General features: G+C 48.4%; 1 protein-coding gene across 1 annotated transcript in view; it reads left to right on the forward strand.

Moving 5' to 3' along the window:
- IQGAP3 (IQ motif containing GTPase activating protein 3) overlaps window positions 1–17,287 on the forward strand; it is a 40,423-nt gene extending 23,136 nt beyond the window's left edge. The window contains exons 22-37 of the mRNA XM_056546161.1: window positions 4,806–5,014; window positions 5,121–5,273; window positions 6,428–6,591; window positions 6,682–6,906; window positions 7,483–7,623; window positions 7,764–7,848; window positions 8,984–9,210; window positions 9,545–9,677; window positions 9,762–9,864; window positions 12,930–13,077; window positions 13,550–13,637; window positions 13,712–13,924; window positions 14,763–14,929; window positions 15,020–15,121; window positions 15,225–15,333; window positions 16,529–17,287. Coding sequence (XP_056402136.1) covers window positions 4,806–5,014; window positions 5,121–5,273; window positions 6,428–6,591; window positions 6,682–6,906; window positions 7,483–7,623; window positions 7,764–7,848; window positions 8,984–9,210; window positions 9,545–9,677; window positions 9,762–9,864; window positions 12,930–13,077; window positions 13,550–13,637; window positions 13,712–13,924; window positions 14,763–14,929; window positions 15,020–15,121; window positions 15,225–15,333; window positions 16,529–16,645 — 2,384 coding nt within the window. The 3' untranslated portion in view covers window positions 16,646–17,287. The remainder of the gene's footprint in view (window positions 1–4,805; window positions 5,015–5,120; window positions 5,274–6,427; window positions 6,592–6,681; window positions 6,907–7,482; window positions 7,624–7,763; window positions 7,849–8,983; window positions 9,211–9,544; window positions 9,678–9,761; window positions 9,865–12,929; window positions 13,078–13,549; window positions 13,638–13,711; window positions 13,925–14,762; window positions 14,930–15,019; window positions 15,122–15,224; window positions 15,334–16,528) is intronic.
- The last annotated feature ends 360 nt before the right edge of the window (window positions 17,288–17,647 follow it).

The following is a 17,647-nucleotide window of genomic DNA, read 5'->3' on the forward strand; positions in this document are numbered from 1 at the left end:
TGCACCCTTGATTTTTCATTGCTTCTTGTGAGCTCCCCCTTGTGGCAACCATTCGTTATTGCAGCCTTGGCCTGTCACATCTTTTTATCAGTTTAATATCTGCAGGGTCCCTTTTCTAGGGACAGTATTGGGGGGGTCGCATTATTTCCTTCAGTCACCCTGGGTCAGGTGCCCTTGTAGGGTTTTTGCATCCCGACGGAGGCTAAGGACACTGTCGGGTTAACCAGTCACCTATCAAGGGGGTGTTCTTGGCGTCTCTTATAATATGATTCCCGTCTCCTCAGACGGCGGCATCCACAGATAGTTCTCCGGATCCTCACATCTAGTGCGAGATCTCCGTGGAAGTGTCCCTGTGTGGGCATGGGTTGCACCTGATTTAATTATGCCAGACTGTAGTCTCGCCTGTCGCTCCTCTCTGATTCCGCAGCTGGCACTCCGGTCCCCCACTGTTAGTGCAAGGTGTCCACCGGAGTGACCCGTTGTCTACTATGGGACCCATACCAGTAAACCAGACAGTGGTCTGCATGGTTTTCCTCCGCCACCTGTCAATCACACTACGGCTATAGTTCCGGTACCCCACTGCTGCGCGAGGTATCCGAAGGAGTGACCTGTTATACTATGGACCATTCCTGTAAGCCAGACAGTAGTCTGCGTGGTTTCCTCCGCCGCCTGTCCCTCACCACACGGCTGGAGTTTTGGTACCCCACTGCTGTGAGGGGTGTACGAAGAAGTGAACCAACGTGTCCGATGGACCCTATTGGGGTAACGGGGGATACAATACACGGCTCCACAGCCTCCCCCGATTTCCCAGGTAGGCGGGGATACTATCCATGGCTCCTAGGCCTACTCTCTCTTCCACAGGGGGGGCACAGTGATCACCTATCTGGCTGTCCCCTATTAGCCATCGCCTGGAGGTGTACTTGTTTAGACTGTCTGCCTCCCATCTCTGGGTTGCCACGGGCATTGTCGGGTTTCCCGTTCCTCACTGCTGGTGTACGGAATCTGCATGAGGGTCCCTGCAGGTCCTTGGGACTGATGCCAGACTTTCATCTGCTGGATCCCCTGCACCGCCAGGTCGCCCGTTACTTCGACCACACTCCTATACCTCACTTTCTTGGGAGGGATTGAAGGTGTGACCATGTGTGTTTGGGAATCCTATACCAGTCAGCCAGAGGGTTGTCTACATGGTTTACTACTATGTCGGGTGGACGGAAGTTACGGTAACTCACTACCATGGTGTAGCTCCGAGTGATACAATGCACCACATACTGGGTCGCGGGGTTTCCTCCTTTACCAGGTTCTTCTCTTCCTACCTGCCACCCTCTCGGCTGAAGGCTTTTAACCCTTTTTCGGTGTGTGGTTCTGAATGTGGGAACCGGAATGGCTATGGTCCCCATGCCAGATAGCCAGTCTGTGTCTGCATGGTTTTCTAATCTGCCAGGTGACCTCCCCCATTCTTGCCGCTCCATCAGCTGCTGTCCAGTGACTTTTTCCATGTGAAGTTCCTAACAGAGTGTCTCGGTGGGTTCATGGGACCTTTTATGCCTGTCTGTCAGACTGTCTGTATGTTTCCTTCCTACATACCTCCTTCATCTCTTGTGTCTGCGACAGCAGTCCTGGTGTGTGGCACCATTAGGAGATGGGGTGTGGGCATTTTCTGCAGGTTCCATGGTCTTTCACGCCAACAGCTGCACATATGTTCCCTATTCTCAGGGGGCCCTGTTGGTATACTAGGGGCATGGTTGGGACACACCGTTGGGTGCTGAGCCTGTCTTACATACTGCCGGACTTTTGGATGTCTGCGGCTTCTTTCACGTCTGCAGCCTTGGTACCCCACTGCTATTGTGCGGAAACCATGTGTGTCCCTGCGTATGCCAAGCCACTCTGCACATGTAGAGCCCACCTTCCCTTCTTTTCGGTAGGGTGTGCCTCTGGCCCTTCTGTGATCTTGTTTCCACAGGTCTTTGGCGGTTGAGCCCCTCTGTTCTGGTATGGGGCCTGAGGGGGCCGTGCGGTCAGTTCAGCCTTCCCCTCTGCCTCCAGGTATCTGTCCTGGGTTCCTGTGCAGGGTGGCTCAGGACAACGATCAGGATGGCTCCGTTGTCGCCCATATGGTCAAGGGTTTCACCACATTGGGGTGTTCCTCCCAAAGCTTTGGTTGCTCTGTGTGTGTGCGCTTCTTACTTGCATTTGTAGTCACGTCTTTGTATCTTTCGCCCAGCACCAGTGTCCAGAATTCCGATCTCTCCGGGGACACATATTGGCTCCTCCATACCTCGATATGATGTTCCTGGGGGCTACGTCCACCCAGTACTTTTGTCCCCTTGCATTCAGGCTCCTATAGGGCCTGGGGCACTTTGACAATTCCCCTCCCACAGGGGACGGAGATCAGGGAGCTTGGCATGGTCGGTGCCTGAGTTTCTCACGTCCACCCTTTGTTTTCCCCTCCACTATATAGGTGGGGCACCTGGTTGGGCCCCTGTTCTTTTTGCTGAGGGAAATCAGCTGAGCTGCGCACTTACAGCCTGGCTCCCTTCCTGTTTCTTGGTTCTCTACTGCTGCTCAGGCAGACTTGGCATTCGCCTCTATTGGAGGAGTTTATGAAATCTTGTCTGGCTCGGTGACAGCCGGTCTAGCACAGTCTGTTGTTTGGGTCCTGCCATTGCTCTCCTCCTCCCTCGGTGCAATCTCCCTGGATGGGTGTGTTTCATTCTTCCACTTGTCAGTGTCCATTGCGCTACACTGACACTGATCTTCTGGAGTACCCTTTACTTTCCCCTCCATTCCCGTCCTGACGGGATGTTGCTTCAGAGTGCTTTGTCCGGCAAGTCACCTTGTCTTGGACACTATCCTAGTATGATGTGGCGTGCGTCTTTTTTTAAATTTTTTTTTTTTTTTTTTAACTGGTCGACCCTCCTGGTTCCTTGGGCCTTAGTGATGGTTGTGGTCTCAGGCAGGTTAGCTCCTCTGCCCGATCTCCTCCGTGATCCCTTTTGTGGGGTGGTCTTTCTGTACCGCACTTCTAGTCTCGACATTGAAGTTTGTCACCCAGAGCGTTTCGCGGACGTTGGGTTTACCGACTCTACAGGTGTCCATCATCAGGCAGCTAGGAAACCTCCATTTTCCATGTCAGCCGCTCCGGGATGCTCCTTTATTCATATGTGTACGTCTTCAAGGTGACCCGGGAGCTTCAAATTCCCATGATGGTCGCTCCGATGTTTTTTCAGGGCATTCCGCTCCTTTTTTTTTTTTTTTTGCAGTTATTACTTCCGTCTCCTCCTTCGGGGTCCAGGTACTTCCGAGATGGAGGGCGTTCCGGTCATCCGGATCACGCTAGTCATTGAGCTTATTTCGCCTCGCAGGTGCACGCGGCAGACCCCGGGGACTGGGTTTTGGGTGGGTATCTGTTCACCAGGCCTCTCTAGAGCCGGTTTCCATCTTTCCTTCTTTTTTCCGGTGACTTTCTGGTCTTCACCTCGGGTGCTCGCCTTCTGCTCAGGCGTACGCTGTTCTCCCTGGTGTTTCTTCCGCCAGGCAATTGACTCTGGATGGGTTTCTCTTGTTGTTGTTTGTTTTTTTTCCATTTTGTTCCCAGCCGGACTTGTCCTCTGTCTGGTTCTGTGTTCCTTTTTGAGTTGATTTCCCACCTCCTCCCGGGATGGTTCCGGCTCATCTGGCTTCCTAGTTGACCTTTTCTTGTCTCTCTATATGGCCTGTGGGTCTGGAGTCTCTTCATAGGATGGTCTCGTCCTTTGGTGTCCTAGTCCATCTCCATGGCCCCGGGGGGTTCTTCCGGGAGCTCACTTTGTGGGCCTCGGTTGTCTCTGCCCGGGATCTCGTCTGTGGGCCTTAGGGTCGAGTTGGTTCGGTCTCTGGATTGATTCCCTTTCCCTAGTGGTTGTTCTTCCCACCCTAGGGGACTGCTTTGGTACCTCCCATCAGTATACGTGTCCCCAATGAAGAACGACCGAGGAAAGGAGATTTCTTTTCTTGCTCGCCATAAAATCTCTTTCTCGTAGCCTTCATTGGGGGACACCGCACCCACCCATTTCCTCATTTTTATTTAATTTTTTTGTCCGGATTTTCTTTTCAGGTTCTTGGCTTTCTCTCCGGGATCCCTTTCTAGGGTCCTTTGGACATGTTTCTTTGTTGGCTTCTCCTACTGCTGTGTGACAAAACTGATTATCTCACTTCCAGCGGGCGGGTCTATCCTGCCAGGGAGGAGCCGACTTTTTTTCTAGTCTCAGCGCCTCCTAGTGGCAAGAGCATATACCCATCAGTATAGGTGTCCCCCAATGAAGACTACGAGAAAGAGATCTTACGGTGAGCACATAAAAAATCTTTTTTTTTTTTAATCAACTGGTGCCAGAAAGTTAAATAGATTTGTAAATTACTTTTTATTTAAAAATCTTAATCCTTCCAGTACTTATCAGCTGCTGTATACTACAGAGTAAATTCTTTTCTTTTGGGATATATTTTCTGTCATGACCACAGTGCTCTCTGCTGACACCTCTGTCTATTTTAGGAACTGTCCAGGGCAGCATATGTTTGCTATGGGGATTTTCTCCTGTTCTGGACAGTTCCTGATATGGAGCAGAGAGCACTGTGGTCAGACAAAAAAGAAATCCAAAAAGAAAAGAATTTCCTCTGTAGTATACAGCCGCTAATAAGTACTAGAAGGATTAAGATCTTTTTATGGAAGTAATTTACATATCTGTTTAACTCTCTTGCACCAGTTGATTAAATTAAAAAACTAAAAAATTTCCACCGGCGTACCCCTTTAACTCTACATTTCCTTGTTGCAGTTCACGCCAAAAACCCCCCGCTCAGCACCCTGCGGAAGTTTGCCCACTTACTGGAGCAGAGCGAGCGGGATTTTTGGGAGGAGCGGGAGGTGATGAAGCTGCGGGAGGAGGTGGTAAAGAAAATCCGATCAAATCAACAGCTGGAAAACGACCTCAACACCATGGATATAAAGATCGGCCTGTTGGTGAAGAACAGGATCACCCTGCAGGTATGGCGCCACCTTGTGGCCCCTTATTGAATGTCAGTAGGGTCCTCTAAATGCCCTCTTAGCATATTACTGTAGCTCATACCTATCACTTTACGCTCTTGCTCAGGAAGTCGTATCTCATAGTAAAAAACTCACCAAGAAAAACAAGGAGCAGCTGTCGGACCTGATGGCCATCGATAGGCAGAAAGGGTTAAAGTCTCTGAGCAAAGAGAAGCGCCTAAAGCTGGAGGCATACCAGCACCTCTTCTACCTATTACAGGTGAGGCCGCAACATCTGCTTGCTTTTAGTAAATAGAACAGTGTTTTCCCAACCAGGGTGCCTCCAGATGTTGCAAAACTACAACTCCCAGCATGCCTGGACAGCCAAAGGCTGTCCAGGCATGCTGGGAGTTGTAGTTTTGCAACCTCCGGAGGCACCCTGGTTGGGAAAACACTGAAATAGAAGGTTGAGACCGCTGGCTGTGTATGGGTGTTCACTGTAATTTCAAACACCTTCCCTCCATGTAATAGCCTATGTGTTTACTAACACTTTTGTAAATCACCTCACTGCCAAAAATGACTCCTTAACCCTGAAAAAAAAACATTCTAAACTCTTAACCACTAGGTGTCCCTCTTTCCTAAAATGTGCTGTCCACATCCTATTGTTAGGGAAAATCTGTCTCTAGAGACGCACAGCAAGACAGATGACAGGGAGTGGGGATAGGAGCTTAGCATGTGTACCTGCTTCTGTGAGTGTCCAGGGGATCTTAACTGTCCATGCAAGGTAAATCAAGGTTTCTCTCTCTCATCTCTGCAGCAGCAGTGCTTAGTGCAAGTCTTTGCTGCTGTTTGATTCATTTCTGCTCACATAGCTCCATGCAAAGCAACTGCGTCAGTAACCCCTTATCCCCTTCGCATGTCTTCTATAGTAGTGTATAGTGTAAATCATCAGCTCAGCACCGTCATGCCTGACTGGTCAGTGCATTATGTCATGACATAGCAGAGAGCAGTACGCAGTGTGCTTTGATTGGGTAGGGAAGTGAGGGAGGAAGTAACTGTGTAAGTACTGCTGGCAAAACAGCTAAGCTGTGATCTCTGGCCCCTGAAAAGGAGAGAATAAGAAATAACCATCATGGTGGGGAGCCCAAAAATCATTGTCAGCACTCTTAAAGGAGGGATTTCCTAATTTAAGATAATATATATATATATATATATATAACACTTCCAGATTATAGATAACACTGGATCCACCACCATTCACAGCAGAGATCACCTTCCACCTCCCTGTAGAATGACCTGATAAGGTCACAGAGAATGCTCAGTAACCTCTCCTATTCATGTGAATGGGACAGGTCCTGTCTTAATGTCTATGACAAATTTTTAATTCACTAACAGCAATAAGTCTCGCGCACAAAATGTTGGTCTCATTGTCAGACGAACCCCGAGTACATGGCCAGGCTGATCTTCCAGATGCCTCTGAACAAATCCACCAAATTCATGGAGTCGGTGACCTTCACCCTCTACAACTACGCCTCCAACCGGCGGGAGGCCTACCTGCTCCTCAGGCTCTTCCGCACGGCTCTGCAGGAGGAGATCACGTGAGTTCTTCTTTAAGGACCTATCAGATGTCCCAGTTGTCATGGACATTATACGGTGTTGTTATATATTCTCCCCCTAAATCCATGCAGCTCCAAAGTGGACCGGATCCAGGACATCATAACTGGAAACCCTACGGTCATCCGCCTGCTGGTCAGCTTTTACCGCAGCGCCCGGGGCCAAAACGCCTTGCGCCAGATCCTGGGGAACGTGGTGAAGGAGGTTTTGCAGGACAAAACCATCAATATTCGCATCAACCCCGTAGAGATTTATAAGAGCTGGGTGAACCAAGTGGAGTCTCAGACTGGAAAGAAAAGGTACAGTGTTGGCGGTCGCTCATTTCTTAAAAGAGTACTCCGGCCCCAAGACATCTTATCCTTTTGTAAGCACTGCAGGAAGCACTGGAGGCTGTGTGTTATGCCTCCCGACCACGGGGACGGAGTATCGTGATGTCACGACTCCGCCCCTGTGTGGCGTCACACCCCGCCCCCTCAATGCAAGTCTATGGGAGGGGGCGTGACGGCCGTCACGCCCCCTCCCATAGACTTGCATTGAGGGGGCAGGGCATGATCAGGGGCGGAGTCGTGGCGTGAAGATACTCCGTCCCCATGGTCAGGGGGGCATAACACACAGCCTCCAGTGCTTCCTGCAGTGCTTACAGCTGGGTGCTGCATGCTAGATTGCGGGGGTCCCCAGCGGTGGGACCCCCGCGATCAGACATCTTATCGCCTATCCTTTGGATAGGGGATAAGATGTCCTGGGGGCCAGAGTACCCCTTTAAAGAGACCATGCATCATTTATATAAAGGAGGGGTCTGGCCCCTGAAACCTACAAAGATTGGTTGTTCTCCAAAATAATACCCAAAGATGACCGTGTATCCTTGTGTTCTGCAGTACACTCCCGTACGATGTCACTCCGGAGCAGGCGCTCACCCACTCGGAGGTTCAGAGGCGGCTGGATATCTCTGTCCGGAACCTCACCGCTGTGACTGAAAGGTTCTTTTCCACCATCTTTGCCAACGTTGACCAGATACCGTAAGTGTCTCAAAGAAATTTAGCACTTTAGTAGAGTCCATATATTTTTTTTATTATTTATTTTATATTTTTTGCCTATATTCACTTAGATTTTTTTTTTTTTACTTTATTTATTTATTTATTTTACCTTTTTTTGAAAGCTATGGCATGCGTTATGTTGGTAAAGTGCTGAAAAACTCCCTAAGTCAGAAATTCCCCAAGGCCAGAGAAGAGGACATCCATAAGGTGAGTCTTAAGGTTCCTGTTCATTAGTTTGGGGGGGGGGGGGGCTTGCACACAGATTTATAGGATCAGTGGTTGTTACAGGGGTATTATTAGGGTATTAAAAAGATCAGGTATGCAAGTGCGGAGACAAATGTACAAAATATGCCCCTGTAGTAATGCCTGCCCATAGTGCACACAGTACCCTAATAATAGTAATGCTTCCCAAGAGTGTCCACCATAGCAGGAATGCTTCCAAGGAGTACCCCAATAGCAGTAATGCTTCCCAAGAGGGCCCCCAATAGGGCTGCAGCCTTCCAAGAGGGCCCTCAATGCTAGTAGTTCCTATTAGAAGCAGGGAAACGTATCATCCTCCTATTCCGGGCCGCAGTATCATTATCCTCTCCTGCACAATCCTCCTGTATCTGTATCTCTCCAGTATACAATGGTCCCTCAAGTTACAATATCAATTGGTTCCAGGACGACCATTGTATGTTGAAACCATCGTATGTTGGGACCATAACTCTATGGAAACCTGGTAATTGGTACAGAACATGTAATACCTCCCTGTACTGTAGGGGGCGCTATCAGACGCCAGTCAGTGCATACACTTCAGTAATACAGGTAAAGAGTAGTACAAAACATGTAATACCTTCCTGTACTGTAGGGGGCGCTACCAGACACCAGTCAGTGCATACACATCAGTAATACAGGTAAAGAGTAGTACAGAACATGTAATACCTCCCTGTACTGTAGGGGGCGCTACCAGACACCAGTCAGTGCATACACTTCAGTAATACAGGTAAAGAGTACAGAACATGTAATACCTCCCTGTACTGTAGGAGGCGCTACTAGACACCAGTCAGTGCATACACTTCAGTAATACAGGGGTTTTACCAGTTAATGTCCATTCTGATTGGTCGGGTCTTCCATCCATTGACACTTTTCACAGATCTGGACTGTCTGTACATTGTATGTTGAGGCTGGTTTCAAGTTACAATGGTCCAGAAAAGACCGAAAATATTGGATGTTGAAACTATTGTATGTTGAGGCCATTGTAAATTGAGGGATCACTGTACTCACAATATGATCTATGTATAGAACCATCACTTCCGTCCGACGTGACTACAGTTGCTCTTTACTTCTGTTTCATTGGCAGATTGTGGGTAACTTACTGTACTACCGCTTCATGAACCCGGCTGTGGTGGCTCCTGATGCTTTCGACATAGTGGACATGCCAGCGGGCGGGACCATTCATCCAGATCAGAGGCGAACGCTGGGCTCCATCGCCAAGGTGCTCCAGCACGCGGCCGCCAACAAGATGTTTGAGGATTCCCACCTGGGACTCCTCAACCAATATCTAGCGGAGACGCACTGGAAGTTCAGGTGAGCCTCGGCTGAGACCCTTAGGATGCCTGATTCTTGGGCCAATGTTTCCCAACCAGGGTGCCTCCAGCTGTCGCAAATCTACAACTCCCAGCATGCCCGGACAGCCTTTTGCAAATTTTTTTCCCCAACATGTTTTACCAATTTTACATTTGGCATCCTCAGGGGCAAGAGGGAAAATTGCTTTCATTCCCTTAAAGTAGTGTTCTCCAACCAGGGCACCTACAGCTGTTGGCTGTCCGGGCATGCTGGGAGTTGTAGTTTTGCAACAGCTGGAGGCAACCTGGTTGGAAAACACCACCCTTGGACTGACGGAATATCTTTTCACATATAGGAAGTTTATCCTGACCGCTTGTAATGTCCCCGAACCAGAGGAGCGATTCAATGTGGACGAGTACTCAGAGATGGTGAACACCATCAAACCGGTCATCTACATAACGGTGGGGGAACTGATAGACACACACAAGGTGAGGGTCTTCCCGTCTTGTAGTGGGCACTGTATATTGGTCACTGCTTTACTTCTGGTGTAACCATTCCTGTATTATCTCCAGTTGTTGTTAGAGCACCAAGACGCCATTGCTCCAGACCACAAAGATCCAATTCATGAACTCCTCGAGGACCTGGGAGAACTTCCCACCGTGCAGTCATTGATCGGTATGTTGGTCACACAGGTTAGATCAGTGTTTCCCAACCAAGGTGCCTCCAGATGTTGCAAAACTACAAATCCCAGCATGCCTGGACAGCCGAAGGCTGTCCAGGCATGCTGGGAGTTGTAGTTTTGCAACATCTGGAGGCACCCTGTTTGGGAAACACTGAGTTAGATCATTGTGTGGAATCAGATCCCCATCCACAATGGTGTCCACTTTTGCTGTTCCGATGTACATCAGGGTTTCCTAACCTTTTTAGTATTGGAAAACCCCTGGAAAAATGTATCTGGGGGAATCCATACTAACTTTAACCCCTTCCCGCTGTAGGACGTATGCATACTAGAGATGAGCGAACTTACAGTAAATTCGATTCGTCACGAACTTCTCGGCTCGGCAGTTGATGACTTATCCTGCATAAATGAGTTCAGCTTTCTGGTGCTCCGGTGGGCTGGAAAGAGTCTCCTAGGACTGTATCCACCTTTTCCAGCCCACGGGAGCACCGGAAAGCTGAACTCATTTATGCAGGAAAAGTCATCAACTGCCGAGTCAAGAAGTTCATGACGAATCGAATTTACTGTAAGTTCGCTCATCTCTAATGCATACGTCCCAGCATCCAATACATCCCAGCACCCGTCACGTTTGCACGCAGGGACGTATGCATACGTCCTAGCGATCTCCAACACTGCCGCGGGCAGCGCAGGAGATCGGCGGCGGGACCCGGCTGTCAATCACAGCCGGAGTCCTGCCGAAGCCGCGATCGTGCCGGTCCCGGCAGCATTAACCCCAATCCTGATCACGGCATCTATGGTGTTGAGCGTCCTCCCCCTGTTCACAAACGGTGGCGCCGCAATACAATCGCGGGTCGTTGTTGGTTGCTATGGCAGCAGGAGGTCAGATCATGTCCGCCTGTGAGATCCAACCAGAGGCTCTACTGTGTGCAGCTGATCGGGATCATACTGTGCTGTAGTACAAATGTATTGCAGCATAGTATAACCTGTAAAGAGTGTAAAAAATTTTATAAAAAGTTCTTCAATAAAAGTATGAAGTGTTAAAAAATGTAAAAAAAAAATGCCCCTTTCCCAATAAAATCCCTGTATTATCACCAAAAAAAGATCAAAAACACAAATCATATACATAAAAGGTATTACCACGTCCGTAATGACGTATACTGTAAAACTATAAGGTGAATTATCCCGCAAGGTGAATGCCGTAATAAAAAAGAAGCGCAAAATTCGCCAATTTTGATACAAATAGCGGAATATAAAAGATCAAATGGTAGCACGTATCGCAAAAATGATGCCAGTAAAAAGTACAGTTCATCCCGCAAAAAATAAGCCGTCACTCAATGGCGTCGGACGAAAAATAAAAAAAAGTTACGTCTGTTGGAAAAGAACATGGAAAGCGATATAAAATGGTATCGCCATCATCGTACCGACCCAAAGAATAAATAGAACATCACTTTTACCGCACAGTGTACACCATAAAAAAAATAAAAACGCCATAAAGTTTCCAGTTTTTTACAAAAATGCACCACTTATATAAAGTACAATATGTCAGGAAAATTTTTATTCAGAATCGCTTTGCTCAGAAAAAGCGTTCTAAAGCTATTACCATTTAAAGGGACACATGTCAAATAAAAAAAAAAAGAGCCTCATCATTAACGTAAAAAATCGGTCTGTCCTTAAGAGGTTAAAAAAAAAGAAAAAAAAAAAAAGACTTAAAGGAGTAGTCCAGTAGTGAACAAGTGGTGAACAACTTATCCCCTATCCTAAGGATAGGGGATAAGTTGCAGATCGCGGGGGGTCCGACCGCTGGGGCCCCCTGCGATCTCCTGTACGGGCCCCGACAGCCTGCGCGAAGGGGGCGTGTCGACCCCCGCACGAAGTGGCGGCTGACACTCCCCCTCAATACAACTCTATGACAGAGCCGGAGTGCTGCCTTCGGCAATCTCCAGCTCTGCCATAGTGATGTATTAAGGGGGCGTGTCAGCCGCTGCTTCGTGCGGGGGTCGACACCCGCTATCTGGCCGGACAGAGAGATCGCAGGGGGTCCCAGCAGTCGGACCCCCCGCGATCTCAAACTTATACCCTATCCTTAGAATAGGGGATACGTTTTTCACCACTGGACTATCCCTTTTAATACAAGTATTACTGTACAAACTGCAAAATGTAGTCAAATCCAGAAATGGTTACCTAAAATGAGTTTAGACCCCTAAATTAACATGTACCTGTCTTATCCCACAAAACAGATATGTTACTCAGTTCCTAATCCTGATCATATATATATAAAATGGTATCTTGCACCTATATTTCTCTCACAAATACATTCTATCTGTAACTCAGTTGGTTTGTCATCTTGTGCTCTGGAGAAGGCGTCTCCTCACTCTACATGACTCATCTTCCTCACTGAGTCTGCTGTGCTGTGCTGGGTCTCTTAATCCAATCACTGTAGGCTGCTCTGTAACCCCCTCCTCCCTGCCGCAGTCTGATAGGACAGGGGTAAGCACAGGGGAATGCTAGTCCCACCCTCACTTACTGTACTTTGTCCATGCCTGTGGACAAGGATGATGCTGCAGCCGGACAGGATTGTGTTCTGGATATTATGGGGTGTTTTATTTTTTTTAATTTTTTTTTTAAGCCATAATTTCTTTAAAAAAAATATACAATTTTCCTACGATGGTTAATGTTTTGCCAAGATGTACAACATATAAAAAGTTTTTGAATGTGAAAATGCCCATTTACCTCACACACTGGACTCCTACAATAAGTTTAGACCCCAAAAAGGGCACTTAGGATGAATTTGGACCCTAAGAATAGACCCTTTGGGTAAATTTGGACCTCAAATTTCTTATACTTTACCCAAGGTGGGACGCTCTAATGTGGATGGTGGTTCAGATCCACACATGGTTTCCATGATGATACTACTTGACCGGACTCTTTTTACTAGTTCAGCCCCAGGATTTGGGCCCTAAGCATATTTCAGCATTGTATTTAAATATTGGTCGAAGCCACAAATCTAGCATTGTATTGTGCATTAAAGGTGAGCTTCATCCATCTTCTTCTCTGCTCATAGGAGTAAGCACCTCCAACCTGCAGGACGTGGCTTCAGAACAAGCTCTGGCCCAGCTCCGGAAGCTGGAGATGTCTCTTACTCTTACCAACAAGTTTGACCTGCTTGGGACAAACCCAGAAGAAATGGACACACACAGCTTACTGCTCAGGTGAGAGACTAGAGGAAGAGTCTAGAAGGGTCTCCATATATATACCCTGCAGGGGCTCCCTCACCAGGCGCGGCCCAGCAGGGGCTCCCTCGCCAGACGCGGCCCAGCAGGGGCTCCCCTCACCAGGCGCGGCCCAGCAGGGGCTCCCCTCACCAGGCGCGGCCCAGCAGGCGCTCCCCTCACCAGGCGCGGCCCGGCAGGGGCTCCCCTCACCAGGCGCGGCCCGGCAGGGGCTCCCCTCACCAGGCGCGGCCCGGCAGGGGCTCCCCTCACCAGGCGCGGCCCGGCAGGGGCTCCCCTCACCAGGCGCGGCCCGGCAGGGGCTCCCCTCACCAGGCGCGGCCCGGCAGGGGCTCCCCTCACCAGGCGCGGCCCAGCAGGGGCTCTGGACCCCCCTCACATGCCAATGACGTGTGGGGTGAAAGAATATAAGTGTTCTCCATGCTCTGATCTCTGCCCTTCCTATATCTAGTACCAAGCACATGTTGGTGGACATCATCCAGTCCCAGCCTGGAGATTCTCTAGCAGACGTCCTGAACTCCTCCGCATCGGCACAAGAAGTAAGTACAGAATAAGCTGTAAACCTGCTGATCCCACCCAATGGAGAATGTAAAGTGTGACTCTTTCTGGGCAGGAAGCTTCCCACTACCACCTAATGCACCAACGAGCCCTCAGAGATGCCAGGACCCCGGAAAAGATGAAGCGCCACCGATCACTGCTGGGCGACAGTAAACTCTCAATAGAGGACAAGAAACGCAAGGTCATCCGGAACCTACGCAAACTGGAGAGCCTGGGACTGGTCTCCTCTCAGAACAATTACCAAGAAATAATCAACATGATTGCCAAGGTACCTGATCACCAGGTAGTCGTCACCTTCAGAGCTGCATTCACAGTTCTGCTGTACTGAAATTGGAAACAGCATGTTTCACGCCTAACAGCTTAGCAAAGCCCCTATCATGCAGATAGGGCGGTAGTACTGAACGGACAGGGAACGTTGGATTAAAAGCTTCGATGAATGCAGAATTGTGAATTCAGCTCTGGAGCACAACACATAACTGAAATGTTGTAGAAACCAAGTCATAGGTTTAGTAGAAGCTGGTAAACAGTGTTTCCCAAACAGGATGCCTCCAGCTGTTACAAATTCCAGCATACCAGACCATCTAATACAGTGTTTCCCAACTAGTGTGTGCCTCCAGCTGTTGCAAAACTACAACTCCCAGCATTCCCGGACAGCCAACGGCTGTCCGGGAATTCTGGAAGTTGTAGTTTTGCAGCAGCTGAAGGCACCCTGATTAGGAAACACTGCCCTATAGTGTCTCCATATAGTTATGTGAAGAAATGGGCTGGTGCAGTGTCCCAGTACAAATCATGTTACCTGGAATATGTTGGTTGTTGGATAGCTGCAGTACTGCTGTTACATGTCACTGCTATCGGTGCTTTCTGCGGTTCAGGCATGCTGGGAGTTGTAGTTTTGCAACAGCAAGAGGCAATCTTATTAGGTAACACTGCCCTATAGTGTCTACATATAGATATCAGAAGAAGCTTATGGGCTGGTGCAGTGTCCTAGTACAGATCATGCTCCCTGGAATATGTTGGTTGTTGGATAGCTGCAGTACTGCTGTTACGCGTCACTGCTATCGGTTGGGAAACACTGCTCTAAAGGTTTTGGTTTGCTCCATCTTCAGGATATCCGAAACCAGAGACGATATCGCCAGCACAGGAAGGCGGAACTGGTGAAGCTCCGTCAGACCATGCAGAGGCTGCACTGCAAGACGTCCTTCCACGAGGAGCAGGTCGACTTCTACAACCAGTACATCAAGACCTGCCTGGACAACCTCACGGCCAACCAGAAGTATGAGGCCCCTCTGTATGTATAGCTTTACACTAGATACCGCGTCTCCTCCTAAAAGTCTAATGGGTTCTCCTTGTGATTCCTCCCAAGACCCAAAGGGAAAAATAAGAAGCAAAACTCTCTACACTACACGGCGACCAGACTACACGAGAAGGGCGTCCTACTGGAGATAGAAGACCTTCCCTTCAGCCAGTCAGTACAAATCCACCCATCCCTGGGGTCGTCATGGTCACTTACAATCTGAAACTCTGATCTGATGAGTTTTTTTTTTATTTTTTTTTTTTGTGTCTTCCAGATTTCGTAACGTCATCTTTGACATAACCCCCTGTGAGGAGCCCGGGAAGTTCCAAGTGAAGACCAAGTTCTTGGGTGTCGATATGGAGAAATTCCAGCTAAATTATCAGGTCAGTAGTGTGGGGTTTAGAATGAGGAAAACGGTCATTATGTTCCTCTCTACTTGACCCCAGGCGGGACCCCTGGGATGAGTTCAGACCCCTAGGATGAGTTGGAACCTTTAGGGTAAGTTGGAACTCCTAGGATGAGTTTGGACCCCAGGCAGGACCCCTTAGAATGAGTTGGGACCTCGGGGGGGGACCCCCCTCCAGGTGGGACGTTCTAAATTGAGCTTGGACCCCTCCATGCGAACCCCCTAGAATGAGTTTGGACCCCCCTAAAATGAGTTTGAGCCCCAAGCGGGACCACTCCCCGAATGAATTCAAACCGCAGAGGTCGAGTAGCAACTGAATGAAGCTTGACTGCTGCTCCGTTAAAAGAGGGACAAGGGACCCCCTTTATCTTATTGTTGGACGGTGTCCCTGCAGTTGAATACCTACCAATCAGCTACTTATCACCTCTCTTGTGTATAGTTGATGTTTTAGGCTGGGGGCTACACACTGACAGGGGTCGTGCTTTTAAAAATCGCCATGTTGCACTGCAGTGATTGCGCGATGTCAGGGCAGTGGTAATTGAATGGGGTCACATGGTGATCCAAAAGCGGCCATAACCCCACAGTCAAAAGAAATCCATCGATGCCGCCCGCGTCTGGGTTGCAATGGACAAGTTTCCTGTTGCAGCCAAAATCACTGTGCAGCCCCAGCCATAACCCTGTTAAAGAGAACCTGTCATCAAAACGTATTTTCTAAACTAACTCCGATTATGTTCCCTAACTACTCCTAACACCCCTCCTGTCCTCAAAAAATTAGAAATCGGTGTATCATTCCTTTCCCCTTGCTCACATTGTGTGAGCTCCCGGCAGGGGAAAGTGGGCGTTCCCCAGCAGACGCGACGTCACTGAGAGCTGTGCCCTGCCATGCCCCGCACTTTCTGAGTTTGGTCTCCTGCCAGGCTCAGAGGAGACCAAAATAACTGTTTGACTTGCGGCAGGGAACAGAACAGAGCCACCTAGTGGCCATTTTTTTTCAATCAAAATAAAAACATATAAAGGTTGAGAATTTTAACAGCAAGTAAATAGCAAAGTGTCTTATAATTACATAAGGAACAATATATTAAGTTATTAGTTTGGTGACAGGTATTCTTTAAGTTGTGGAGTTCTCCTTTAATGTTTAACCCTCTGTGCTCCTCTTCTGTGCCCGCCTCCAGGATCTCCTCCAGCTGCAGTACGAGGGAGTGGCCGTCATGAAGATGTTCGATAAAGCCAAGGTGAACGTGAACCTGCTCATCTTCCTGCTTAACAAGAAGTTCTTCTGCAAGACATGAGCGCCCCCCAAACTCTGCGCCCCCCACTGAGCACTACACCATTGTATCCTGCTTCCAGAACCTTATGTGGCGACTCCGCAGCTCACGTAACCACAGTACCTCCTTATTCGCTTCCTAATTCGTATCGATGCTGCAGATTATTACTGAAACCTGAATGCTGCTTTATGTTTCCATGGAAACGGACTGTAATAGACCGATATCGGACTCCTCGCCCCTCCGAGGCCTAGAACGGAGAATCTCGTCTCTGATCCACCGCGCCAGGTATTTCGCCGCTTTTTTGTGCAATATTGAGACGTTTCCTTCGCTGCCGCTCCGAACAACAGTCATGGAGGCCGGAATTGATTAACCCTTCGAAGAACGCCGGTCCTCCATGACTTATAGAGTGACCTAGAAGCATCTTCTGCACTCGCCGTAGGTTATAGAAGGGTTTTCTGCACTTATGGGACACACACAACTTTTTTTTGTCTTTTTATCTGTTTTTAACCCCTATGCTTGTCTAAGAATGTGACGTGTTATCCGGAGAACCAATGGTTAATTTTTGAGTAACCTAGAACACTAGACTAAGTCAAGGGGTTCTATGGAACTACCAATTTGATGACCTAGCCTTAAAGGGGTTCTCCGCTTGAAAACTTTATTTTATTTTTTTTTAAATCAACTGGTGCCAGAAAGTTAAACAGATTTGTAAATTACTTCCATTAAAAAAATCTTAATCCTTCCAGTACTTATTAGCTGCTGAATACTACAGAGGACATTTTTTTTCTTTTTGGACCACAGTGCTCTCTGCTGACATCATGACCACAGTGCTCTCTGCTGACATCATGACAACAGTGCTCTCTGCTGACATCATGACCACAGTGCTCTCTGCTGACATCATGACTACAGTGCTCTCTGCTGACATCTCTTTCCATTTTAGGAACTGTCCAGAGCAGCATAATGTTTTCTATGGGGATTTTCTCCTACTCTGGACAGTTCTTAAAATGGACAGAGATGTCAGCAGAGAGC

The sequence above is a fragment of the Hyla sarda genome, chromosome 11 (genome assembly GCF_029499605.1).
Source record: "Hyla sarda isolate aHylSar1 chromosome 11, aHylSar1.hap1, whole genome shotgun sequence".
In the NCBI taxonomy this organism is placed as follows: domain Eukaryota; kingdom Metazoa; phylum Chordata; class Amphibia; order Anura; family Hylidae; genus Hyla; species Hyla sarda.